General features: G+C 35.0%; 1 protein-coding gene across 1 annotated transcript in view; it reads left to right on the forward strand.

Moving 5' to 3' along the window:
* The window catches only part of ADAMTS19 (ADAM metallopeptidase with thrombospondin type 1 motif 19), a 136,443-nt gene that overhangs the window by 59,402 nt on the left and 49,755 nt on the right, over positions 1 to 27,286 (forward strand). The window contains exons 8-10 of the mRNA XM_032096782.1: positions 10,772 to 10,877; positions 20,953 to 21,093; positions 21,679 to 21,829. Coding sequence (XP_031952673.1) covers positions 10,772 to 10,877; positions 20,953 to 21,093; positions 21,679 to 21,829 — 398 coding nt within the window. The remainder of the gene's footprint in view (positions 1 to 10,771; positions 10,878 to 20,952; positions 21,094 to 21,678; positions 21,830 to 27,286) is intronic.

Genomic DNA, 27,286 nt, shown 5'->3' on the forward strand with positions numbered 1-27,286 from the left:
TACACAAGCCTTGGAAACATATTCAGGAAAAAACATGATTTGATGGAATGAGACAGGAGGTGAATTCAAAGGTGTTGCAATGTGTGTAGATGTACAGAACATGGGGGCAGCTTTAGCAGCTGCACATTTTATGAATGTGATGAGAACTGAAATCCCGATGTCAGGAAGGCAAGAAGAGAGATGAGCACCTGGGTGAATATTTTCACTAGTTGGACATAATTCTTAATTAATGCTAGTATAAATTTTACTTTGTGATGCTAATATATTTTGATCCAAGTGTATAGAGTTGTAGGCTCGTAGTATTCTAAAATACCTTAAAGTGAACTCACATGGCACAGCAGTGGAAGCAGTTCTGACAGCTAATTGTACCATCTTGTGTTCCAGGGCTGCATTTAGTCATCATATTTTTTATGGGGAGAGTCAAATTTTTTCAGAGGTGGAATCAGAGACAAGAGAGAGTTGTAAACATACAGCATTTGCATTGAAGTAGGAGTGCAATAAATATTTTTTCTTTTTTGTTTTTTCTATTTAGAAATAACAGAGGACATTAAATCTTGACATACGCACTTAAGTTTGAAGGCCAGCACAATTTTTTTAAGGTTACAGAAGTGCTGTCAAATTTCCATTTAGAAAATAAAGGCTACCTCAGAACTGATCTTGAAAACTAGAGTAACTTTAAAAGTCCCTGTATAGTTCCCATGGAAGTCTAAAACCTACACTTACATCAGCATTTTCATAAACATGCTGTTTCTGTGCACTGTGCTTCCTACTTCTTAAGCCAGGGCCCATGACATCAAATGATAAGACTGCTTAAAAAAATACTTTAAAAGAAAATGTTGGGGTGTTTTAATGTCTTCCAGACATTTAATATATTTTTAAATTGACCAAACCTTTCCATATGTATTTTTAATAAAAATATGCTTAAAATAGTGATTAAATTAAAAAAAAAAAAAGGTAATTTAAACGACTGGCAGCAGCAAGAAAGTATCTGAGAGCAAAGCTGTAACAAATTATTAGAAAGAGTTGTCTTCATCAAATGAGGTCAGTTTCTGTTTCTTAATGGTAGCAAGTATTCATATTGTGATTTCTTATACTGTGGTATTCTTGGAAAACTAAAATTTCACTTGCCTTTTTGGCAAAGGTATCTCCCTTTGAATTCAGACTAGAAGCTGTTGTTCCTGCTTTCCCTTTTAAAGTCATACCCTAGCAGAAGCTTTAGTATGTAAGCCTCCAAAACATTTTGCACAATTATACTAGGCTACAAAATGAACTTGTTCTCTCTTTTTGTTAAAGTTAACTCTTTCTAAATACTTGTCCTAGTAAATCTATGCCTTCTATTTCTTACAAATTTTTGAATGGACAAATACCAGATATAAGTCATCCAGCACTAATCAGGCTGTTTAAGCGTGGAAGATTTGTTCCCATGTGTCAGGTGTTTAATTTCTAAAAAAATGTTCCAGAAAGAAAAATGGACGTCTCATAATGCTTTTTTCCTCTTATCTGTTTTTAAAATGGGACATTTGTTTTTAAATGATCTGAAGAATAATTTGTCTCTTCAAAGAACTTCACAGAGAATTTTTGCTTTCAAGAACCCCTCTATCGTCAAGGTTTTGTGTGGCACTATTAAACACAGATAACCACTTACGTGTTCCAGATGTTCACAGTGGTCCCACTTGCTTCCTGACAGTTTCAAGAGCTATTATATGCCCTGACATAAGATTAGTTTCTGGCAACTGAACAGAACTTGACTCAAACTGAAAACAATAAGGAAGAGAATATGTTTTAGAAAAGGCTAGTTCTGTATGTATGCTGTATAGAACAGTATTACTTCTTCTTCTATCTTTGAAAGAGTATCCTCTGTGGAGAGTAATGAAATGCACAAGGGTCAGAATTCTTTGACCAGGTTCTGTTATGTATTGCACATGAGGAGGGTTTCATGTTTAAAACAAAATGTACTTATCTGAAGACATTTGATGTTAATGTGGGATTTTGATTTAGCAGAATGATACGGCAGCATACTGAAATCAGTGCAAGCCATTGTATAGCCATTACAATATACAGTGGGATCACAGTACAAATCTCAGTCTCACTATTGGCCCTCACATGCTCACTGTCATGATGCTGAACATCCCCCGGTGCTGGGAAAGAACATGTGAGTTAAAGTCAGCTCAAGCCCATTGCTCTGTTCACAGTTCATTTTGTCAGTTGTTCAGTTTTTATACAGCTCTTTTGGGCTGAGCTACATATGCACTTACCCCTTGCTGGGGTGGCTAACTCAAGAAGCCATTCGCACTCTTTTGATTAACTCAAGGATAAATATTTACACAAGCAGTTAATCCACTGAACTGATACAGGCATTTATCTAAAGCTAACTCTCCAGTCCCTCTTGAGTTCAGTTTTTTTTGCAGCAGCTATGGTCAGTCACTCCCTTCATTCTTTGTTCAGTTTCATAAGTACATCACCCTTGCCCACCGCATCTCTTTTAAGGGTTTACTGACCAAGAATCAAAAGGTTGGGTTTTTTTTTTTTAATAAACAGGTTTATTTAAGAAAAGCAGATGTGGAAAAGAAAAAAGGGAGCTGGACTAAATAAAGGTAAAAAGAGCAGAAAAAGAAAAGTGTATATATTTATGTACACAGAAGTGCAGAGACAGTCGAATAAGTTGCAGCCATCATAACGTGCGCCTTGTAGCACTATACAAATGTAGGTGTCAGTCTGGACTAGTGGTGTATATGATCACAAAGGTAAAGAAGTAAAAGGGAAGTGTATGCTTTGTTTTACGTATTTCCAAGTCATTGTGATGATCCATTCATAGCAGTCTTTCCTTAGCTTCTGTGTTGAAAAGCCTGAAAGACTGCAAAGCAACATTGTGACATTGCCCACCTTGACAGAAAATGTAATTGTAAAACAAGTTGGAAAACAGAAAGCAAGTTCTTAAAATTACCTCCTGTGGTGTACTGCACTGTTCACGGTCATCATCTCATCATTTTGTAGAATTACAAAGGGTTTTTTTAGTGTACATAAACAGTTTTGTGGTAGGAAGCAGGCCCAAACTCATGATCTGGGGCATGTGATAATCATTCACAGTAAGCAGTGTGTCTGTCATGTCTGTCCAATGCATCAGTGAAAAGCATATCCTCAAGATTAAGTTATTTATGTTTGTATTTGGTAAGAGCTGTTCTCATGCTAAGCTTCTAACCTGTTGCCAGCTCTTTAAGTAACAAGCTTTCCCTTTACTAAGAGAGCCTCATTCAGTTTTGTTGCCAAATAAGCGAGGTGTCTTCAAAGTCACATCTTACTTGATTGTATACAGCAGTTCCATGAAGACTTATAAGGCACTCTTATAATTCATCAGATAATTTAAGGACTGAAAGTGCTTATTGCATAAGTCCTAAAAATAGACATTTCTACTTCTGTCCAAAAGTTTAATTTTTATATGTAGCTCAAGATTCTTATTAATTTTCTATGCCATGCAAAGCAAATATCTAGAAAAATTGTTCATGAAAATTATGCCATGAGGAAGTTAAAGTAATGGATCAAACTATTTCAATTTCTTAGAAGATTGAGTTACTTCTTAGAAAGGTTACACTTGGTTTTTCTTTCATGTTGGTAGTATGAGAAAATATGAAGCAAAGAAAATTTTTATTACATAAAACTTCATATCCAATTTTTCATATTTTCTTCTGAGCAGAATGATTTAGGTCCTCTTCAGCACTAATTATATACAAGTTATTCAAGTTGGGGTTTTTTTTTCTTTCTAGATTACAGAAGGAAGGTTAAATGAGGAGAAAAGGAAGTTGTGACTTTCTCAAATTTATGGCTTTCTGCTTTTCATTTAACACTATGCAGTTTTCTTTTCCATTTGAGTCTTTTCCTGTTCGTGCATATTTTTATGGAAAAGTTTTCCACTTGGTGATGTTGCCTTTAATAAAAAAAGGGGCAATTAAAAGACTTCAAAAGTATACTGACTGTACTCAGTGACCATGTTATAGTGTTTTATAGCTTTAAATATTTTCCTTTAAATTTTTAAGAATTTTTTATATGTGACTTATAAGTTAAAAGAAGACATGGGAATTACTTGTCAATTTTTACACTAGAAGAAGGTATCCTTGAGTTCAGAGCTTCCTTGCTTCATAAATTATTTGGAGTAGTGGTGGCCTGCATATGCATTCATACGATTTGAAGCATTCTGGATAGTTCAGTATAAAACTGACAAGAAGAATTGTTCACAGATATCAAGATACTGAAAAGGAAGTGAAAGAGAAGATGGAAGTATAGACCACCTAATGCATATTAAGGAAAAAAAATTAGACTTTAGCCTGTATGTTTGAAATCAAGGGCTTTGCTGCCGCTCAGGAAAGAGATCAGAGAATGATAAGGGGCAGTTCTCCAAAAATCACTGAATTTTTAGGTTGGAAGGCACCTCTGGAAATCATCTAGTCCAATTGCCCTGCAAGAGCAGGTTCACCTGGAGCGGGTGACTAAGAACCATGTCCAGGTGGGGTGTAAATGTCTCCAGAGAGGGAGACTCCATGACCTCCCTGGGCAGCCTGTTCCAGTGCTCTGACAACCTCAATGGAAAGAAGTTTTTCCTCATGTTGAGGTGGAATTTCTTGTGTTTTGGTTTATAGCCATTGATCCTTGTCCAGCAGTTGAGCACCACTAAAAAGAGTCTGGCACCATCCTCTTGAAACCCACCCTTGAGATATTTATATTCACTAATGAGATCCCTTCTCAGTCTTCTCTTCTCCAGACTAAACAGGCCCAGCTCCTGCAGTTGTCTCCTCATAAAAGAGAAGCTCCAGATCCAAAGTCACCTCTGTGGCCTCCACTGGACCCTCTGCAGTAGCTCCTTGTCTTTCTTGGAGCCCAGAACTGGACACAGCACTCCAGATGTGGCCTCACCAGAGCTGAGTAGAGGGGCAGGATCACCTCATTCAGCTTGCTGGCACTGCTCTTCCTAATGCATCCCAGGATCCCATTGGCCCTCATGATCAGCTGAGTAAACAGAACATTAGGGCTGACTAGGAAAGAACAGAAAACCACAGAAAAATCATGATGTTGCTCCTCTATTTGGTACTACAGTCTTTTTGACTATAACCACTTCTGTTTGAAAGACTGTAGTAGAACAAGAGTAAGTGAGGTGTGCAGTGGGCTATAAGATGTCAAATAGGTGTAGATGGCTTCTGCCTGAGGAGTTGCTAAATTTGCTATATCTTCTCAGTTGGTCATTGCAATTGCTGACAGAGGTCTGGGAAGGCATAAATGAGTTTGAATAGATGAACAGAGTTTTGTATTTGAGTTAGAGTACTCCCTCTGCAATCTTCATAAGAAGAGAAATATGTACTGTTGTAGGCAACTACACTCTGGAGTTAGTTGCCATCACATGGTATGGACCCAAGTAGATGCAGGTAAGAAGGAATACCCAAATTCAGAGGATAAGTACTTTTGCTGACTATTAAAGTTGACAGTTGAGATGCAGCCAGCCTTTAGCTCAGGGCATCCGTACGTCCCTTGTCAGCCAAGGCCAGGAATGGGCAGTGGGGAAAATTTACTTATTGTCTCCTCTGTGTATTCATCTTGGAAGAAATTTTTTCCATGTGGGCTTCATTTTAGAAGAAAATTAGTATCTTCCAGCACTTCTGCCATCCCATCCCTATATTAGCATCTCAGTTGCCTGTGGATTCTTCAGAAATTACAAGAACTAAGAACCTAAAAATGTATAAACACACATTCAGAATTTATTTTTGCATCTATGGCATACACATACCCTCTCCATTTTCAGACTTTTTTCCTGCTCTTAGGATTCAAGTGCGGCAGTTTGTTTCGAGATGTACAAGTAAGCTTAATAGTCTATTCTGAAACATAAAATCACATACTTACTAGTACCTAAAAATTAGTGTAGTTATTGATGTTCTCCTGAAAGCATGGATTTTCTAAAATGTACATAAATCATAAAATAACAAAAGACATGAATAAAATTTATGTTACATTTGGGAAAAATGCAACAGAAACTGATTTGAAGACATTTTTTCTGATGTCTTGCATTGATGTGTATTTGTAAAGATGCAAGACACACATGTATAGGTATATTTGTCCTCACTGTTATATGTCTCACTTTAAAAGAGAAAAATAAATATTCCTGGGCTTTGCATTTTGCATTTGAGATTTCTGATTGTTAACTGTCTTGTTTTGATTACTAACATGTTTAAGAGCTGCTGATTCACAGACAACTTACAAGACTTGTTTTTCCTGGAAGTCATCTGTGACTCTCTTCAGAACATCTTGTGCTAATTAGACTTTGAAGTGTCGGCTTGGTGGAAAACTTTTTTCTTAAGAACACTTGCTTCTTAAGAAAAGCATCTGGTCTGCTAAAAAATGTAATTTTTTAGATTAATAATAAAGTGCAGTTAAATAATGGGGTTTCTTATGCTGACAAGCCCATTGATTTGCCAGTTCATTCTAAATGTATTTTAAGTACTTTTTACTGTAAAATATTTATTTGTGGATCAAAAGCCAGATGTACTTGGGCTTTAAATTATGTTTCTATTGTAGTGGCTTGTGAGTTTTGTGCATCAGTGATAATTCAAATGAAGATCATGCTATTGGAAGTTATGAATAAACACATAGCTAATACCATGACAAAAAAAACTTTAATGTGTTGTGAAACCAAGGAAGTTCAGAGGAGAAGAAATTTAAGAAGGAAAAGAAATTTAAGAGGAAAAGAAATTTAGTAAGTAATTTGGGTGATTAGACTTATAGAATATTAGCTCTATTTTTACAGTGGCTCACTGTAAAAGGAAAAGTAAGAACCATTTTCTAGCCTTTTAGAATGCATTATTAGAGTCATACCTACTTGTTTTATGGTCACTGTAAGGAAGACCAATGATTGTAAGTTTGACTGCATACTCTTAATGTGATTCTGTTTGGGGTTTTTTTACTGTGGAGTTTTTGTTCCTGGGGGGAATGCTGACAGCAGCCTTTTTAACACAGATAGTGTATTTATGTTACAGGCAGCTGGCCATGAATGAGTAGGTAAAGCTAACAGACTTGTTCAGATACTTTACACTGGTTAAGTGTAACATCCCTGTCAGCTGAACTAGCACTTTTCAACAGAGAGGGTGTAGATGTGTGCCTCCTTTGAAAGAACAAGAGGGTTGGCGATTTGATGAGGGTGTTCATTAGCAAACAAGAATATTTATCATAGTTTGTAGAATGAAATGCCCATGTCTATGGGTAGCACTAACAGCAGGAGTAATAAACTACTGCTATCACTTGGGAAAAGTTCTACTTTTCTGAAGCAGCATGTATTTAATTTGAATATTTCCATGTTTGATAAGAAAATGTAGTCCCTTATGTGGGTCTTCTTAGGCATAAAGTTAAGCTTTACTCTTTTAATTGATGTGGCATGTATTTTCTTCTGAATTAACTTGAGAAAAAGTTATCCACAGAGGGAAGTAATTTGAATATATTGCATTTGACATATATTCAATCAAGATTTTTTTTTGTTTCAAAACATAGGTTTTATCGATAAATAATTGGATCCTTCCTTATATTTTCAGTGAGATGAAGTTACTGATTTCTAGCCAACACTTTTCAAATACTAAGTGTTTTAATTTGAAACAGTGTGTTGAGGCTATGGGGTTCACTAGATATATCTTAATCATAACAAGGGAGCAATTGTTCATTGATTATTGATTTTTTTGTTTTGGGAGTTGGTTTTTTTCTTTTTTTCTTTTTTTTTTTTAATGTGGATTTAACCTTGGAGCAGTTCCAGATGTGTTAATAAACTACAGGAAGCTGCAGTGAACATAAATATATTTAAAGAACGAATTCTGTCTCTTACTTAATACACAGACAACTAAGCAAGAGCAGCTGCTGAAGTCAGTTTCTTCTTCACTGCATGTGAAATTCATAATCAAAGACAAGACATGAAACTAGTTCACAGCTAGTAGTTGGCTGATTTACACCCCATAGTTGCTGTTGAATGTGGCTGGCACACACGAGGTTGACTTTGTTTAGTAGGGGAGAAGTCATAAAGCATTAATCGCTTTTGATGCTTTCAGAAATTTCTAGAATCAGTAATCTAAATCAATCTCAATGAAATTTAAATCTTGTGTTTTGTCTGCCAAATTTATAAAGCTCAAACATAATCAATTTTCTTCAAAGAATTCCAAGTAAGAAAATAATTTTTTATGATATATGAGGATATATATGAGCATTACGTGAGTATTATGTGATCAATATATGAGTATTATTGAAAATTTCTAATACTGCTGACTGCCTCTTTTGCAGAACAGGTATAAAACTTGAAACATTCATAATTCTTTGGGAGTAAACGGGGGGGCAGTCAGGATAGTGGCAGGAACTGGTAGTACTCATGTTGTTGTATGGAAAACCTGCCATTTTAGAGGTCAGAAGAAAGTTAGGGAACTACTTTTTCCTTCAGAAAACTAGAGATTATCATAGTTTTCTGTTAGTACTGAGCATCACCAGGAAGAGGGAAGTTTGGGAATTCCCTCTCTGTAGATTCCAGCAAGTAAGTTTTATCCAACTGAGAATAGCCATCAACACTGTCATGACTGAGCTCCAGATGGCAACTAAACACCACACAGCTCCTTGCTCTCTCCCCACACTGTGAAATGGGAGGAGAGAATTGCAAGGATAGAGTGAGATAAAAATAGTTTTGTAATTGAAATAAAAATAACAGTAATAATGATAGTAATAATAATGAAAAGGAAAATAACAGAGATAAGTAAAAGCTAAGAAAGACAAATGATGCTGCTAAAAACAATTGCTCATCAGCAACCAACCAAAGCCTGGCCAGTCCCTGAGCATCAGCCCCCTGGCAACTACCTCCCTAGTGTGTTTGCTGAGCACAGCGCTGCATGGTGTGGAATATCTTGCTCAGCTGGGGTCATCTGTGTTGGCCGTGCCCTCTCCCAGTGTCTTGCCCAGCCCCAGCTGTCCTGGTGGTGGGGTGGTGTGAGGAGGAGGAAAGGCCTTGAATCTGTGTAAGCACTGCTCAGCAACAGGGAGCACCTCCCTGTGTTATCCGCACTGTTTTTCACACAAACCCAAAACATAGTTCCTTACCAGCTACTGTGAAGGCAATTAACTCTATCACAGCCAAAACTGGCACAAGAAGAAAGGTATTTTGGAATGTTTTGCATTATAGTAAAGGATCACTCCCAGCACTTCAAAATGCAGTATTGGGTTTTGTCTTTGGCAAGAGTGATTTTTCTATTTTGTTGGAGCACTTCTTAAGTTTGCTGATGATGGCTGAAGTCAGGACCCTGATGTTCACTTCCGGTATTGTTACCAGCTGTACTACTTCGAACTCCAGCATTAAAAGTCTTTCTATCTTTTTCAGTTTGGTCATCAAATCTTAGAAGAACATGCATACAGTTGTGGAACTACAAGGCACAAAATGATTTTAGAAATATTCTTGTTTTTATTTCAGCCATTGGAGCATAACATTTTTGAAATAAAACATTACATTTCAGAGCATTTCTTCTCTTATTTTTATTCAAGTTCGTGTTGGTGATACCTACATTTAGCATAAGGTCTCATTTGAAGGACTACATTTTTTTTTTCCTTTTGCTTTTTTTTTTTGTATCCCAGATGGCTATTCCCTCTTTTGGAAACAATTAGTAAAAGTTGAAATAATCTGCCTTATTCAAATTTAATTTATCATTGTTTTGTTCAGTCCTGGACAACATTTTTTTGTCAAAAGTTCTGTGTCCAAAAGCTTTCAGCCAGTTCTTTTGAGGGCAACACTGCCAGAATAGTGATCGGGTTACTACTTGTGGGTGAGGTGTTGTGCTCACAGACTGACAAATACTTGGACTGTAAAAAGAATGACTTATCTTATTAACTTGGAATGATAATTATGACTAAATTTCAAATATTACTTCAAATATTCAAATCTCAAACATTTCAAACTTGACCTTTATGTGCAAATATCCAGCAAACATGCTGAACTGGAGGGCACCATTCAACTGAAAGGAAGTTCCTGGGAAGAAGGCCAAACACTTGAAACAGTGTTTTGGTTGCTTCAGATTTTCAAACGACATGTGATGACTATTGTCCCTGCTAAATGTGTTTGTGGTCTAAAACCCAAATTAAGCTGTGCATTCCTCAAGCTTTTACAGTTATAGACACTCTACTTTTAAAAGCTGAACTTGAACTCAAAACCCTACCACTGAAGCTTCTTTGGGTTTTTTGGAAACTAAGGTGTTATGTAGTAGAGGCATTATAGCCTCCACAAATATGTTTGACAGGCTGCAGTCTCCTTCTGGGACATCTGACTCTTCTAAACATTTTTAAAACCACTAACATGCTGAATGCTTTATCAGTACTTAGCAGTGATAAGTGTAGGGACACAGCTGTATGCTTTGCACTCTGTTCTTCTAAGTCTGTCAGAGGAAGCACCTGTTCAAACTTGTGCTCTATGGTTGTAGACATCTATTTTCATTTACAGCAGTACTGACATTCATACATGTGTTCTATCACATCTCGTTAAGGTACCGAGCAGTGCTTTTAAGGAATGCATTTTCTATACATTGCAGTCCATGTAATCATTACTGTGAGGTAATATTACCACTGGTTGCAAAATGAGTAGGTAAACCTTTGTCATATCTGTTTATATACTAGGATGACTCTGACCACAACAAGACTGGGTTTCAGTCTTGTTTGGGTCTAATTATCCCATAATATGTAAAGTTAGTGATAACTAAAAATAATTGAATGTGGTGGTTGTATTTCCTAGGTATAGCATACCTGAGTGGAATGTGCAGTGAAAAACGAAAATGTATAATTGCAGAGGACAACGGTCTGAATCTCGCTTTTACAATTGCCCATGAAATGGGTCACAAGTAAGTATGTGGATATTAAATTCTAGTATTTGTTTGCACGTAATACTAGTACAATTTGACTAATCTGACTGTGTGCTTCAATTTTTTCTTTTTTCTGTAAGGAAGGGATTTAAATGAAATGAAAAATTTGGAAAATAGTGTTTCTGTTAATAATAATAATAATAATAATAATAATAATAATAGTACCATGTATCTTTATATAGTATGTAGCTTAAGAAAATGTTTACAACTTGAAGTAATACAAAAATCTTTATAGCTACAAAATAAATAGATTAACTGGAAAGACTGCCATTGTGTAGAGGAAAAACAGGTACCCCAAGATGTTTTTTCTTCTCTGACTATGGTGTTGTGTAACAGACCCAACTCCAGCAATTGCTGCCAACAAACATTTTAATGAGATCGTAAGTTGGAAGAATCCTTATTTAGTTTGGCTTTCTCAGGATAGATCCCATTAAAGTGTAGATAAGTCATTGGTCATTGCAATATTAATACTGTTTTTCTTCGCAGAAGAAGAGAAGGATGGCAAAATGAAGGTGAAGGAAACTGTCCTTCACAATTGGGCTGCATGTTTTAACTCATTCAGTGTCAAATATTTTAACCCAAAGTGAAAAATTCTCATTTTGCAATAATAAAAACTGTTAATAAAAGTTGATTTTCATTCTTGGCTTCACTACTTGTAAAGAAAAAGAAATAGAACATGCTTATAGAAATAGAACATGCCTATAGAACATTTCTAACTGAAACAAAAGGGAGGCATGTATTTAGCTGTCATTTTTGTCTGCAGTGTCTGTGCCGGGTAGCTGTGGTTTTGTATTATAATGTCAGTTTCAGAGAGACAACAGAGAGGGATGTTCTGCTAAATGTGTGGTTAGGTATCTTAGGACAAGCACTGAATTAAAAGTGACTTGGTTTAAATTAGGACAAAGCTTTCTGAGAATGGAGATCCTAGCATCTAATGTTGAAACATGAAGTTAGTTGAAAGAAAAAACCAGAATTTAAAATATTTCTATTGATTTTTTTTTCCCCCGGATGCAAAATAAGCAAATACAGAGCAATCATATAAAGATTGACACAAGTATAAGTTGCTGCATAAAATTGATCTTTCCTGTTTTTTCTTTTTTTTTTCGTTTTCGTAACTGCAGAAAGCAACTCCTGGTTAATGTAAGCCAGCCTGCTTGCATGATAGTTGCAATAAATGAAAGACTTTAAAAGGAATATTATTTGTGTTTTGTAGCTACATACCATTCTATTTCTATTTTTTGCTGTAGTGTTTGCTGGTATTAGTAGAGGGAATGGGTAGAGGAAGACTTATTTTCTGTTCCAAGTATAAGGGGAAAGAAACAATCACTGAATATGATCAAGTTCACTGGTGATATGATAAGTTCACTGGTGGAGTAAATTAGAAAATTGTTTGAGACAAGTATGATAATAACAGATGTAAGTACTACTTTATGCCCAACACAGTAAAAATATTTTTAGAGAATAGAGACCTTAACAGCAGAATCACTGTATTTGAAAAGAGAGACATCTTGATCAACAAGAAATGTAACATTTTATGCTCCCTGAAAAATGCTGATACATTAAATTCTTGCAAAGCTACAAGTGGTGTGTTGATTGTGCAATACCAAATTTGAGAATGTGGGTTACTGATCTCAAAAAGCTTATGTAGATGCACAGTTGTAAGGTTTTTGTCTTGCAGCAGACAATCAAACCTATCTTTGACATGCTAAGGTCTTCTAGATGCCAAGCAGCACATGAAACAAGGTAGACAGAGAAGCTCACTGGTGCTGTTAGCAATTCTTCCAAGGCTGCAGGACAGGCCAGGCTCTATAACCTGTGTTACATTTGTTTGTGAACTTGAAATATCTTCATGGCTTTGCATTGCTGTTGGACTTTGAAAGAGAAAGGATTTTGCAGGAACGTAAAACTTAAATGGCTAATACATAAATCCTGGGGGAAGAAAAGTTACAAGGCTACATATGAAATTTCAGAGCTTTCAAATCCTTCCATACTAATTCAAATAAACTCGGAAAAACAAATCATGATGGTATCCCAGCCATCATAGTCTCATAGTAGTAATGGCATTTGGATGTCCTTAGAGACATCCTCACAATTCTCTGTGGGTAATGTAATAGATATTTTTAAAAAGTGGAAATAAAGAATAAATCAAACCTTGTGTCATTATGAAAGACAGGATGTTGATTGAACCACACATTTCTTCAAGAAATCTGAACTCACGAAGGCTAGTAACAAACCAGATAGTAAATAGAAGGACTACCACAAAAATCAAAGAATAGGTAGCCAGAGATATATGTGCAGCTGCTGGGGAAAAAAAAAAGAAAAAAAAAAGGGGATCCTCCAGTGTAAAAGATGCAGAGGCAGAAGGGCATTCACCTTAATCCCTGCTTCATTATGGAGTCAGAGTCCTTAGCTGTCACAAATGGAAATAGAGTGGTCTCGCACCAAAGAGTGTAAGGTGGTATTTTAGAGACATTTGTTTTTTCTGCCTGTTTTTCTGACTGTCTCTGTTTACCAGCCAGGCCCTGGCAGTTGCAAAGAAGACACTAGAAGTAGCTGAACCTTTGTGAAGAGACAATATAAAAATATTTGAAGACAAACATTTGAATGTAGATCCTATTGGAAAGGACTTCAGCAGATTCAAACATATCTAGAGTATCTCTCACAGAGATTTGTCTTGCTCATTCTTAACTGCCTCAGAAACAGAGTTTAAATGCTCACCATACAGACCAGTCATAAATTGTTCTTCTTTCAACACATCATCTTTTCTATAAAATTTTCACTAACTCTTTTTGAATCTTGAAGTCCTTTAGCTACTACCTTGTTTTTTTTGTGTGTAATGTCTTTAACCATTCTAGTTGCTCTTGTGAAGAGTCTAGTTTAGCAGCATGGAAGCAATAGCTTTCCCAAAGACTTTGCTTCTTGAAGGATAAAGAAAAAAAATTGTATTTTTTTCCCATCTGTACAACAAATATTATTCTTGCCCATAAGCTATCATACAAATAGATTCAAAACTTACACAATTTAGATGCTGTTGATTTTTGTTTTCTGAGAGCATATACAAACAAAGTTGTCATTGTATTAATGAATATAAAGTTCTGATGCTTAACCACCCTTTAATTGAAGAAATTTTTCCTGATATTCAACCTGAACTCCCCTGGCACATCTTGAGGTCATGTCCTCTTGTCCTGTTGTTAGTTGCCTGGGAGAAGAGACCCTGATATTGTGTACTTGTGATACATGGATGTTTATTAAGCATTGTGTCGTTGGTTTTTTAGTTTTTCCAATTACAACAGAAATATTCTCAATGAAATACAAAGGCAGACTAAACCTGACTTTGCAATATGAAATGTCTTTGTTCTAGCCTTGTGTATCTGAATGGAGATGATATTTTAATTAAGTCAACAATTGATTTTTGAGCTCTGTCTGTGTAATCAGTCATTAAAAACTGTATTACCTTACATTAATTTTTCGTGGTTTAGTGGGCAAGTTCTTTAAAAGTTGATAATCTCTTGTTCTCCTGCATCCATATCAAAGTAGACTGTGTTCCACAGTCATACACTTAGGCTTCTTCAATCAGCTTAAGGTCTTACTGGGCACATGGGTGTATCATTCCAAACTTCAGTGGCCTGAAAATTGTACACCAAAATACACTTAAGATTACAGGTAACAGAAAAATAATGAAGTCTGTTACATACTTAGCATTTCTGTTTACTCTTACTCAAAACTTATCTGGTATTAAAAACCATGAAAAAGAAAATTAGTTTTGTTGGTCCAGTTCTAGTCACGGAAAGATCTTCACTTCACACATCACTGCAATGCCAGGCAGAAATAAAGCATCACAAGCCTTTTGCTGGTAGCAAGACAGCTGAAGAAAGAAACAGCTCAGGAAGAAATGAAGCACTGAGACAGGGAAGAAGCACTGCATCAGCATTTTAGTAACTTTGAAAGATATGGTGATTTTTTACTTGAAATTGAGATTAGTCAACCGTTTCTCTAGCAAGGTATTAAGAGTCGCATTTCTGCCAGGCTATACTGTTTCAGGATGGATTTGTGTTAGATTTTCCTTAGGATAACATTTGTAAACTAAACAGTTATTAACTGGGCAACATCCTACAAAGGCTTAATTGATAATCTAATACATTTAAAAGAGCTGTGAAAAAGTTGGCAAAAGATCAGTGTCAGTGTTTTTTTTTTATAAGAAAACTATTTTTTTTAGCTCTTCACCCAAGTATGTAATAGCTCAAGAATGTGGCATGGGTGTCATATTTGCCAGAAGCAAATGCTTTTCCTGTATTATATGATTTCTGTAAAAAACTTTCAGCAAGGGGCAATTTATATTTTCATGTTTTGATGCTAAATACATCTGTCACAGCAAAGCTTTAAATTATTTATATACTTCAGTCAAAGGACCGTGGCATCTTTGTCTAGATCCAGCATCATGGAGCATGGTGGTAGAAGTATTGGAGATACAGAGGGAAAAACAGCTGTTCAGCAAAAGCTGCAAAGTCAGCTGGACTGTAGCATCCAGTGTATGTTAGTATCCCTCTACTAATACGCATGTGGTACTTTTACCCAATTAAGACTGAAAATGTAATCTGAATTGCCAACGTTGTGGAGAATGATTTATGATTCACAAAAAAGAAGTCATAATTGCAAATAGTTATATATTTTTAATTTTTCAGATCATCTAATTATTAACAAGAAGATTGAGATTTCCTTGTTCAGTAGATTTTCCTTTGAAGATAAACTCTTTTCAAAAGAAATAATGTTCTACCTTTTACCATCATAGTTTTTCTGTAGCTGGGTCAATTGCCTTTCACTTTCAGCTAAATAATTAATTTACAAGTTGAAATGTGTCTTATCCCATTTATTCAATGATCTGTGAAGCCCTCATATGTTTTAAAGGACATAGAAAAAAATCATACAACACTTACTATTTCACTAACTGGGATTTAAAAAAAACAACAAAAAAAATTTTAAAATTAAAAAAACCCCCAAACCAACATATAAAAAGCTTATAAAAACTGCAGCTAATTTGGTCTTTTTATATATTTTTCTCCATAAAAATGGCACTGTGACAAAACACTTCATTGAAAAAGTACAATAAAGGTACTGAGAAAATAGTATAGCTTCTGTCTCTGTGTCTCTTAGTCACATAAGGGGTGTTATTTTCATTTATCAAATACATCCTCATGATACTGCAAAATTTCAGATTAGAAAAATTGATGTAAGCTTTTAAACCTTGTAATTTCTGGGTCCACAGTTTAACAATTTTTGATCATTCTAGCATACTGTTGGACAAAATGATGACAAAAAAGAAAGCAGTGGAAATAATAAGGAAGATAACACTATTATTAATAATACTTTTAAAAGAAATTTTTATTTTCAAGGTAATATAATTTGTTATGTTTGTGATTTATTTCACAGAATGGAAAAAATATGTAGGATAAAAATTGTAGTTAATTTCCAAATACTGTGTAGTAATCACTTTTACTAAAATGAATTTTTAAACAGATCAGATGGCACCATGATCCCATCACACATCACAGATACAAACTGCCTACTGCATTCAGAGATTGACTTTCTCCTTCACAAAGGGAAAGTTTTCTAGTAATTTTCAGTCTCTCCTGAGCTTACACTAGTAGTATTGTACTTGATCTGCAGTTTATGCTCATCGTTCCTTTGTTCTGTATATGACTCGGAAGAAGTAGCTCTTTTAGTATTTGGGAATCTATTTATTATAGTGAATATTCTAGTGCTGGATCCTTGACCACTTGCTCTTGCACTTTTCTTAATCTGTCTCTTGCTTTCTAATCTGTCTCACTGTTAGTGACTGGAAAAATCTGAGCAGTACTAGTTCTCTTTATTTAATTCTCTCATTTTTTGTTTACAGATAAGCCTAAAGTAATTCTCCACATCTATCTGAACTGACCTAATTAATTGCGCCTATATCAAGTTTTTGTTACTATTTGATCTTTGTCCCTTCTTAGCCTGTTTCTGGTTTTAGCATCATTCTTGTTCAGCTGCACTACTTGCATTTTAAGTGTAATAGGATGGTGACAACCATCATCTGCCATTTGCAAAGCAAAAATAAAATAATGAATAAATAATAAAAAGCTTTCACCTGGAAGCATATGGGGTCACTGAGCAAATTCATGTTGTCGTGAAAGTAGCACATGTCAAATAATTTTGATGTCCTACAGTGAGGAGAAATATAAAATAGCAACGCAGACCTAGTTCTTCCAAGAAGGTGTGTGCATAACCTTATTTAGCTTATTTAAATATAGAATAATGACTGAGGATCCTCTGTTGAGGCTTAAAAGAGCTTTGATTTTGTAATACTTCATTATGATAAGGTCAAGTTAAATTATAATACTTAGTACTTGTTCAGTATGTTGACACTGGGAATGCATTTTGAATGCAAGAATATAACCTATTCCCTAAAATGACACGAGAGATGCTGTTGTCTGATTCCAGCTGTACACATATAATTGCAGTAGTTAATTGCAAAAGAATTGTTTTTTAACTGAAATATTGAACTAATAGTTTTCTTCTACATTCAGTGGCCTGAGTTCTTAATTCTGATTTCCAAACACAGAGAATTTAATGATGTTTCTTTCTTTGTACTATTCCTAGTTACTTACTAAAGATTTAGGAAAAATGATTCCAACTTTATACATGATATCACTAAAACCATAAATAATCTTCTAAAGAATTTTTAGAGGGTTTTTAAACAAAAAATATTTTTTTCGGTGGACTTGGCTGATGCTGTTAGTGGAGTTTATTGGACCAAGGCTCTTTGCCAAAATAATTTTAAATTGAGATTATTAAAATATAGTTTAATTGCATAGTGTGAATTTAAATGTTGCTAATATTTTACTTAGGGAAGGCATTCTATAGAATGCTTCCTACTTGTGTATTTTATCTGCTATATACAGCCCTTAACCAGAGTGGGTAGAGCATTTTTATGTAACACTGAATAAATAACACTTCTGTTCTTAAAAATATATTTTATTTCTATATATAGACATGGTGTACTGGTTAAAGTACAGCACTGTCTTCTTTGTTAATTGTGTTTTTTCAGGCTATTACAAAGTTACCCTGTAATCCCAAACTCCTTTGTCTTCTTCCCACATGCACATCGTGTTGCTTTACTCTTGTATGAGGTTGAATGATCACAGCTGTGGGAGAGAGGAGAGGGGGCAATGTGCTAAGTGCACAGTACATTCTATAGGAAGAGGCAGAACAGCACCTTACACAGACACAGTTTCTGTGGTACCTTTGTATTAGTGAAAGGATATAGTTGTCATGGGCAGCAAGGGAGGCTAGAAAACACCATGACCACCACTGCAAGCATTGAATATTGTTATATCCTTGATCGTTAATGGAGAAGTAGGTACACATGCTTACATTACTCATTCTCTTGTAAATAAAGCAATGACTGTTCATCTTCTTTTTTTCACCACACACGTAATGAGAGAAATGAAATCAGAAGTCAGTTCTGCTGCACATTGACTTTTATGTGGTCTTGTAATTGATACTAGGTCAGATAAAAATATGCAGCCACTACCATTCCACAGAAGAGATCAAAAGACCTTACTGAAGAAAACATTTCTGAGAATGTTTAAGAGCAGGTTCTGTTGCTTCTGTAGCTTACTTCTCCGATATTGTCTCGCGATTTAGTTAAATGTTGTTAACATACAACCTGCATTTACCTTTTGAATAGGCATTTTTAAATGCCTATTCATTCAGGTAGGCAAAGTCTTCAATACTTGTCTTTACTGTTTTCTGGATTTTTTTCTGTGTACTTAATTTGGAGGTGAAGAGAATTGAGGAATGAATTCCATTGGATTAGTGCAGATATTTTGAACTACAGTTGAATGTCAAAGCAGAATAGGAGAAGTGTTATAAAAATATGGGCAGCTAAAGTCTTGGATGATTATTAGAATTAGGTTTTTTATTAGTGCTTAAATAGCTGATATACACAGCTGTTACAAGTCCAACAGTTTTTACTACTTCTTACTTTAAAACAATGTTTTCCTCAGAATTCTTTTGCTAATAAACTTTACAAAATGCTTCTGTGGTAGTAGATTGGAAAAAGTGGGTACACTGATATAGGTATGCAGTGGTGGCTAGTGTAATTGTTTTTTCAAACTGTCAAGATCATGATTCAGCTCAGCACACATTTTTCTGGATGACTTTAGAGAAAGACTATTTTGTGAAGTCTAGCTTCAAGAATTGCTCTTCAGAGTGAAGAGAAATAATAATTAGAAATTACAGGGGTTTTGTAATTTTCATTTAAAAAAATGTTTTAAACATAAAAACGTGTTAATTGCACTCTGCATAAATGGGAGCCATCAATTGTATAATAAATTTTGTCAAGATTTTGTGTTGTAAATGTTTTAGTTTAAATCCTACAGTATATGTGATACTGACAAATGAGTACTTTTAAATGACTACTTTTGCGCTAAGGAAGCATATAACTCAAAGAGCTATAAGCAAAATTGATTTCTTATGTAGTCCACAAGGTTTAGTATCATTAGATTTTTTTGTGTCTTCCTCCGTAGTTCCTACAGGTGTAAATAACTCCGGAGATAGAGACATCTCAAATTCTGCATGTGAGGCATGCAAGGAGAATGTAAAGCAAGTGCAGAGGCACTTCTGTGTAGATGTTTTGTCCCATTCAGGCAGGTCAGGAAAAGACAGAGGCTAAGATGAGAGTCAGACAGATTTGCTTGCCTCAGTTATACTGTTTACAGATAGCAAAATATCCAATTTATGCAGAAGCCACTGTTCCAGAGCTCCAGACTGTAGGATGTACACATCATTGTAAGACACAGAGCACTTCTATAGGCAAGGTAAAGCCCTACGTGATATTTCAATTTCATTAGTAAACACAAAGTAAAGCAAGTTGCAAATGTATGTAAAATTTGGTCTAGTCATGAATGGATTTTGGGATAGAGTGGAGAATAAAAGTGTTGGGAGACAGGTCTTTTTTGCCATTTGCCACTGTGGTGTGGTGAAATAAAGAGAAGCATGATGTACTCCAGTTTTTCTACAGACACAGCAAATTTATTCTGTCTTTGCAGTCTGTAAGTGAAAGAATCAATACAAGGCATAGAGTTTTATCAACTGTGAAGCTTTGCCTTTCTGCAGGGCAGATTAGTGCTACAAAATTCCAGCACTACTTTAAATCCAGTACTCTGGAGAGTAATCTCATACTCATTTGTAAATCTTCAAAAACTGCTGAGTGTATTTATTTCTTATAACACGAGTCAAGCATGATCCACTTAGCTAATTTTGAAAATCTTGTTTATCTTCTTCCTCTCTGTTTGCTAATTGTGAATGAGAGTGACAGTGAATCTTCGGTTAAAACATCAGCTTCAAGCAGGTATTTAGTAGAATTTTTTATTGCAGTGCATTGAGTATGAGAACTCACTGGGATGCATATGGATGCTACGTCTTTAAAATCAAAATCTATTTAATTTCTTCATCAGTGTTACTTTTAACAAGAGATTGAAAACACATTTAGGTGTTTTTCTTTAGAGACAATAATTACACATTAAAGGAGTAATAATTTTACTGTTCTGTAAAATTTCAAACAATCAGTTCCATATAGAATGAAGATAGAGTCACTGCCAAAATATCACGAATCTTAAAAAATAAATTTCCAGTATTTTTGTTGCCCATTTACAAGAGAAGTAGTATTCATTAAACTTGCAGTAATTGTACAGTTTTGAAAATTCAAAAAGTTGTCCAAAATATGTTTTGAACTGCATGATTAGAATGCAAATGAAAATATGATTAGAATGCAGTATTGCTCATCAAATAAATGCAGCTCCACTTTCATCTTTAATTATAGAATTGGCCTCTACACATGGTTCCATGCACTTCTATGAAATACAGCATGGGAAAAATAATCAAAAGAGAGTTCCTACATATAGTATATATGAGCTTTTTACAGCCCTTTGCAAGAGTTTTAACTTCCAAATTTCTGAAAGCAACCTGTTAATTTGTTGTGCTTTGTTTTATTTTTAATCACTTCAAAATTCAGCATGGGGATAAACCACGACAATGACCACCCATCCTGTGCAGATGGTGTCCATATCATGTCTGGGGAGTGGATTAAAGGACAGAATCTTGGCGATGTTTCATGGTCTCAGTGCAGCAGGGAAGATCTGGAAAGATTTCTCAGGTATATAATTCAAGAAAAGAACTCTTACTGTATGTCATTTACAAATAGTTGCAATTAATATACTGAAATAATAAGTTTTAAATATTTTTTGCTTCTGTGGGAGATTTGTTTTGCAAAATCCGTCAAAATATTTAAAATCATCTCAATCTAATATTAGATTTATTAAAATCTGTTTCCAGCAATTATGTGGATTTTTATGTTTTCATGTCTTAAGGTATATGATTATATTTTTATATACTTATATACACATTCTATATATGTCACTATATTTACAATATATTAATATGCTGTGTACTGAAATGTTTGGCTACCAAAACCTTAATCCATTAGGTAAGTTATGCTAAAATGTTGGCCAGTACTTTTCTGAAATGTTGATAGATTAGATTATCTTTCTGCAAATGTGCAACAGAATACATCAACTTATAACAAGTGGGCCATATCAGTTTAAACATGAGAAGCAGCCCAATGCTGATGAATAAAAAAATTGTAATTGTCCACGTATTTCAAATGTTGTATGCAAGTTTAAGTTGGTGTGGCAATCAGACTCTTGGATTGCTCAGCATATGAATCTCTGCATATTACCAGGTCAAAGGCCAGTAACTGTCTGGTACAGACGAATCCTCAGAGCCTCAATTCTGTGATTATTCCCTCTAAGCTCCCAGGAATGACATACACTGCCGATGAGCAGTGTCAGATTCTTTTTGGACCAACTGCTTCCTTTTGCCAAGAAATGCAGGTAAGACTGTGTCTGTACTTCAGAAAATACATCTGCCATCCAATTTTTGTGTAAGAATAGCTTTTGTACATGTGTTTGGTAGAGAATGTAGCACCTTTGAAATAAGAATTTTACATTTGCTTTCTAAAAATTAATATGCACATTTTCATTTGTTTTTCTTGTAAGTCGTGCTTTGGGTCTCTGGGTATCCTGAAATGTGTTTTATTGATACTTTCGTTGCACTTTAGAAACAAATGATGTCATAGTGTTAAGACTTCTTGTTGCAGCAAGTGGAATATCTGCAATTTATTACTTGGGTTCCATTTTATTATGGTTTGGGTACTGACTGGCCATTTCTAACGTTCAGAAGATTATGCTGTGCTTGGAGGAGTAATAGTGGTGTTAGCTGGGCTCTCTGCACCTCCCAGGAGGCCCCTGTGAGCCCAGGCAGAGCTGTACAGTGCCATGACGAGAGGAGTTCCAGTACTTAAGTCAGTTTGCTGATGTTGCTTCATCAGCAGTGTGAAGCAGTGTCACTAGATATTAACCTTAAAAAGACAGATTTGCAAAATTGAACAGGTCTTCCTAATTTTATGAACTGATACTAGTAGACGTCTGATTGAAGAAGCAGTTTCAGAACGGTTTTTATGGAGAAAAGTCAACCTTTTTTAACATCAACAGGAGAGACTAAACATGTTGGAAGCCCTTAAGACACTTACCAAGACAAGATGGGAAGATGATATACAAATAAATAACGAGCTTGGAGGATGGATTGATAGAGCAGGGAGTAGAGGAACTGTGAAATAAAATTCCATCAGAATCAGTGGGCAGATAGCCTGAAAAGGTTAGGAGTACTAAATAGGAAAACATAATTCCTTTTCCCTTTAGTTCTTCAGTTCTCTTCCTGTTTTCAGTTTGGACATAGTACTATTTCTTCAGAGACTTTCACTGAGACTAATCTTTATCTAAAAGACCCTCAAAGGAAACATTACAGTACATGTACAACTAAGGCATGCTGAGAGTGGTAGAGTTGAAGAGAAAAAAAAAGCCATAGTTTCTGGATTTTGTTTTAGCTGCCTTATCAAAAACATTTTCACTCTGGCCATGAGCAGTAAAACTCTATGTCACAGTTCTACAAATGTTCTTCATTACTTCCAAGGGCTTTTTTCATGAATTTCAACCTGTTTCTTGCTTTTTAGTACATTGTTTTCAATTGAAGGATGCGATTTCTGTTTTTCATTTTCTAAAGTCTATTTTGAGTAAGAAAATGGCAGAGTGTTTAGTATTTCTTGTAGGTCTTCTTTAATGTTTAAAGATTCTCAAAAGTAGTTGAAGAGACAAAAACTTTGCTGAGACAAGACTTGCTGTTGCATAATACCTTTGTATGCTTTTCATTTGTCTGGATAAATCCCTTTCTTATTACCTTTGTGTTTTGTTCTACTTCAGATATTTAAATTCAGATAGTCAAGTTGTCCTGTGCTTGTTGTGTTTTTTTCATAGATGCAGTGAATATTCTTTTGACTTCCTGACTCTGAGGTTTCTTTGTTTACATTATTATTTTAGAAATGTTAGGAAATTAAATTCAGTGAATATTACCCAGGTAGTGTTCAACTGTTTGCACAGAGATTACTTAGGTTCTAGGTGCTCACACCTTATTGTCCATTTCTAGTCATCTTCAATTGTGGTCCCCTCTTCTGACATTCTGTATGTAAGAGGACACCTTTCAGCTAAATCACTTATTTTAAGCTAACTAAATTATTCTGCTTTTTCCTACTTACTGGATCATTGCTTTATATTTGTATTAAATATTTATACTTATATTAAAATTTTCAGAAATTTCCTATTAAATATTTGTATCAGTATACAATTTTAATTTAAATCCAAGTATAGTGTGGGTTTGCTGTGAAGAAAGAATATGGTAATGATTCAAGACAATAAAAAAGGCCTGTGTTCATTTCAACTATTCTTTTTTCCTGACAAACTGCAATTTAATTTTAGTTCTTGTCATAAAACTGAATGTGTTACTTGATAATCTTATGCTCTTAACAGTTAGAAAAAGAGAGGCCAATAACAGTTTCTGAGAAGAGAGCAAGGGGAAGAACCATCTGCAGTTTTTCCAAAATCCTCTGCAAAACTGCCAACCCTGAAGTGGAAATGGTATAATGAAATGTTGAACCGAGACATTATTGCAATGAATTTTAAGAACCTTTGATCTATTAGAAATTACATACAAATGAATAAACAACACAAAGGACAAAATTGAGAAAACATGGTGAGAGTGGTGAGATAGAAATTTTCCAAAGCTTCCTTGAGACCTCTGTAAAGTCACCTTGTTGGTTTTCTTCTGTGTTCTTTTATCTGGAAGCAAAATTTACACTTTTACCTTCCTTGCAACAAAAAAAAAAAATCCAAGAAACTTGATCCTCAGTTTCTAGACCTGACGAGCTACTTAGAGCAAGCTTAGGCACCATATTCAGATCTTCTTCTTTTGTTCCCTGCTGTGGGTCTTCAATTTATCTCATCCTTTAGGGAAGTTTCCTGCTAGTCCAATTAGATATAGAACTTCTAAATAATAGAAATAATGTTTCTTTCGTGAAGGGGAAACTCAGAGCAATGGATAGAGCACAGCCCAGAGGATAAGAAAGTCATCCTTCTCTTACATGTTTTCTTCCTGTTTAGGAAGTGAAAGGAGGAAAAAGAAGTTACCATTTGAATTGGGCTAGAACCGAACCATTTAAACTTTCCAGAAATCCTTCATGAGTTCTAGCACGTGGACTGTGCAACACCAACATCATCTAACTGTGAAGCACTCTTACTCAGTATCTCATTTTATCATCTTCTTCAGAAATAAAAATATGTTAGATACAAAAAACAAATATGTTGAATCTAACCTTGCATGTAATTGCATTTTACTTAATATAAAAATGACTCAAATTTCTTTTTGTTCATTATGCAAATTATTGTGGCTGCCATTGGCGAAATCAACATTTAGAAGACCTTTCTAAATTGAATGCAGTATTTCATTAGTTATTGTATTACTTTATTACAATAATTATTTAATTATGCATAGGTTGCCACTGAATATTCTGTGATATCCAGACTACTTCCTTTAATCTCTGTATAGTGTCTCCTACTCTGCCAGTAACTGGCAGTTTATTATGGTTATAGTTGTTGTCCACAAGCCAGGAAATGAGAGAAACACACTCCTCGAAGGTTCATTTAAATGTCAGTAAATCCAACAATTTATAGCCCAGGATTTTTTGGACATGTTCTACTTGCAGAACAGTTCATGCACTTCAGTATAACTGTGTAAATGATAAATTATGAACTATGTCACAATCTTATGTATTTTGAGACTGGAAGATGATTTAATGAGCAGAATTCCATACTGTCTTCTACATTAAGCAACTGTGTTTCGTGTGTAACAGACATTCAACTAAGAAAACAATGGGGTAATGATGAAAAATAATTCTACAGATATCATTGGTACAATCAATAGTGCATTTGTGCTGAGATGTAATTTTCTACAACTGTTAGTACTGAGGAGCACTTTCAGATTGCACTTTACTGACACATTACATGGCAACCTCTGAGAAATACTATTGATGCTAATGATATTCCCTTGCTATAAAGAATTCCTCTTTATAATTTAATTTATTGAATGAAGTAAAGAACTGAAGGAACCACTGAGATCCTACTCCTATATTTTCCTAAGTGAAGCCCTCCCATTCCCCTTTCATAAATGGTGTCCAGACTTTATTTTTTCCTTTTCATCTTTATTTCAAAACCTTTTTTTTCGTATCTTAAGCAAAATTTTTAGACCCTAGAAAAGCGTAAGTGGATCTCCAGGTTCAAGATTTATACCATATCTCAATGCTTACCTTGTAAGGGAGCCAAGTTTGCTTTTATGCCCATAATGTCTCATGCAAGAATCAATTAGATCCTAACATTTTTTCACATAAGAGATAGTGAGATCATGGCCCAGAAGTAGTTCCTGGTGATTAAATGGGATTGTAAAGCTTGACAATTTAATGCAATTGTTGAACTATTAAATATTGGCTTTTAAGATTAAAGTCCAGGATGTGAATGCTATCTGGTCAGTTCCACTAAAACAGTTCTTGTCATAACACAGCTGTGAGCTTTGCAAAGTAGGAGAGTGGTTGTATTTCATGGTGATTTTTAAGGCATTTCAGGGAAAGATCACAATGAAAAGGACAAAAGTAATGGAAATGCTATAGTCCTGGTGAAATATCTGTCCTCATCTCAACCACCACATTCTAAACAATCTTGACTTCACACAAATACTGTTCTAAAATTCCCTTTTTGTCATTCCCAGTCTGGTCATTCCTCTCAACTGAACTTTCTTTCCATATGCTTTTATGATTGGAAATGCATCCTTCTGATTCACATACACCTGCCTCTCTATTTTAATTAAAAAACTCCAAACAGACACAAAACCCCCACAAAACTCCAAAGCTGGAGTGACCTTTGCTACTTCTATAGTACATTGTGACTTTCATGTTTTATTTTACAAGCTTTTGCTGTTAAAACCTCATGACTAACACATTCTTTTAAAAAAAGGTCCTTTGTATGTGCTTGGCAATATTTTGTTTTCCAGTGTCCATGCAGAGAAATATTTTACAGATTGTGAATAGTCTAATATCACAATTGTAAACTTTTAATCTCCAATATCTGTTCCTTCCCTTGGCTCGCCTAGAAAGCTGTAATGGTCGTTGAACTGTACTTTTCATAGAGAACTAGTAAACCTTTGTGAATGTTAGCTTAGATATATTGATTTTGACTGAGGAAAGTTTCTCCCCAGAGGAGTAAAATCCTGGTGTATAAGTGCCCTGATTTTGGAGTGACTGTAACATTGACACTGGCCTCCAGATTTCTGTTTGTTTTCAAATCAGTCCGGATCTGCTTCATTGCAGGTTGCTAATGAAAAACCCACATGGTGTGTCACATTTGCCTGGCCTTATACAGAAATCCTTAAATGTCAAAACTTAGATGCTGACAGTAATCTCCATATCTCATACCTCTGGAACAGAAATACAGTCTGAACTGTAACTAAAGAGTCTATTTGTGATTTGACTGAAATGAAAAGCTGAGAATAAAGCCTTACAAATAAACCACAAATTTTAGTTTTTCTTGGGTTTGGGGAATATTAAAGTTACTAATATTGAATGCTTATTTTAACAATTGGTGAAGTGAATGTTTTTAGAATACAGTTCACTTACAGCTCAAAGTAGTTTCTGTCTGAGGAAGTTAGGCTTCCCTGGGTTCGTACGGAGGTGGTATACAAGTATTTGTAGAAACAGTAACATGCATACAATGCAGATTAGCAAGCAAAGTGTCTTGATTTGATTTACTTCATTTAGTTTACATGGTTCAAGTATATCTTTGTGTTTAGGTACCCAAAATACCCCAAACCCCGTAAATCTGACTTAATGCCTCTCTGTATTTAGAAGAATTGTT

The sequence above is a fragment of the Corvus moneduloides genome, chromosome Z (genome assembly GCF_009650955.1).
Source record: "Corvus moneduloides isolate bCorMon1 chromosome Z, bCorMon1.pri, whole genome shotgun sequence".
Taxonomy (NCBI): domain Eukaryota; kingdom Metazoa; phylum Chordata; class Aves; order Passeriformes; family Corvidae; genus Corvus; species Corvus moneduloides.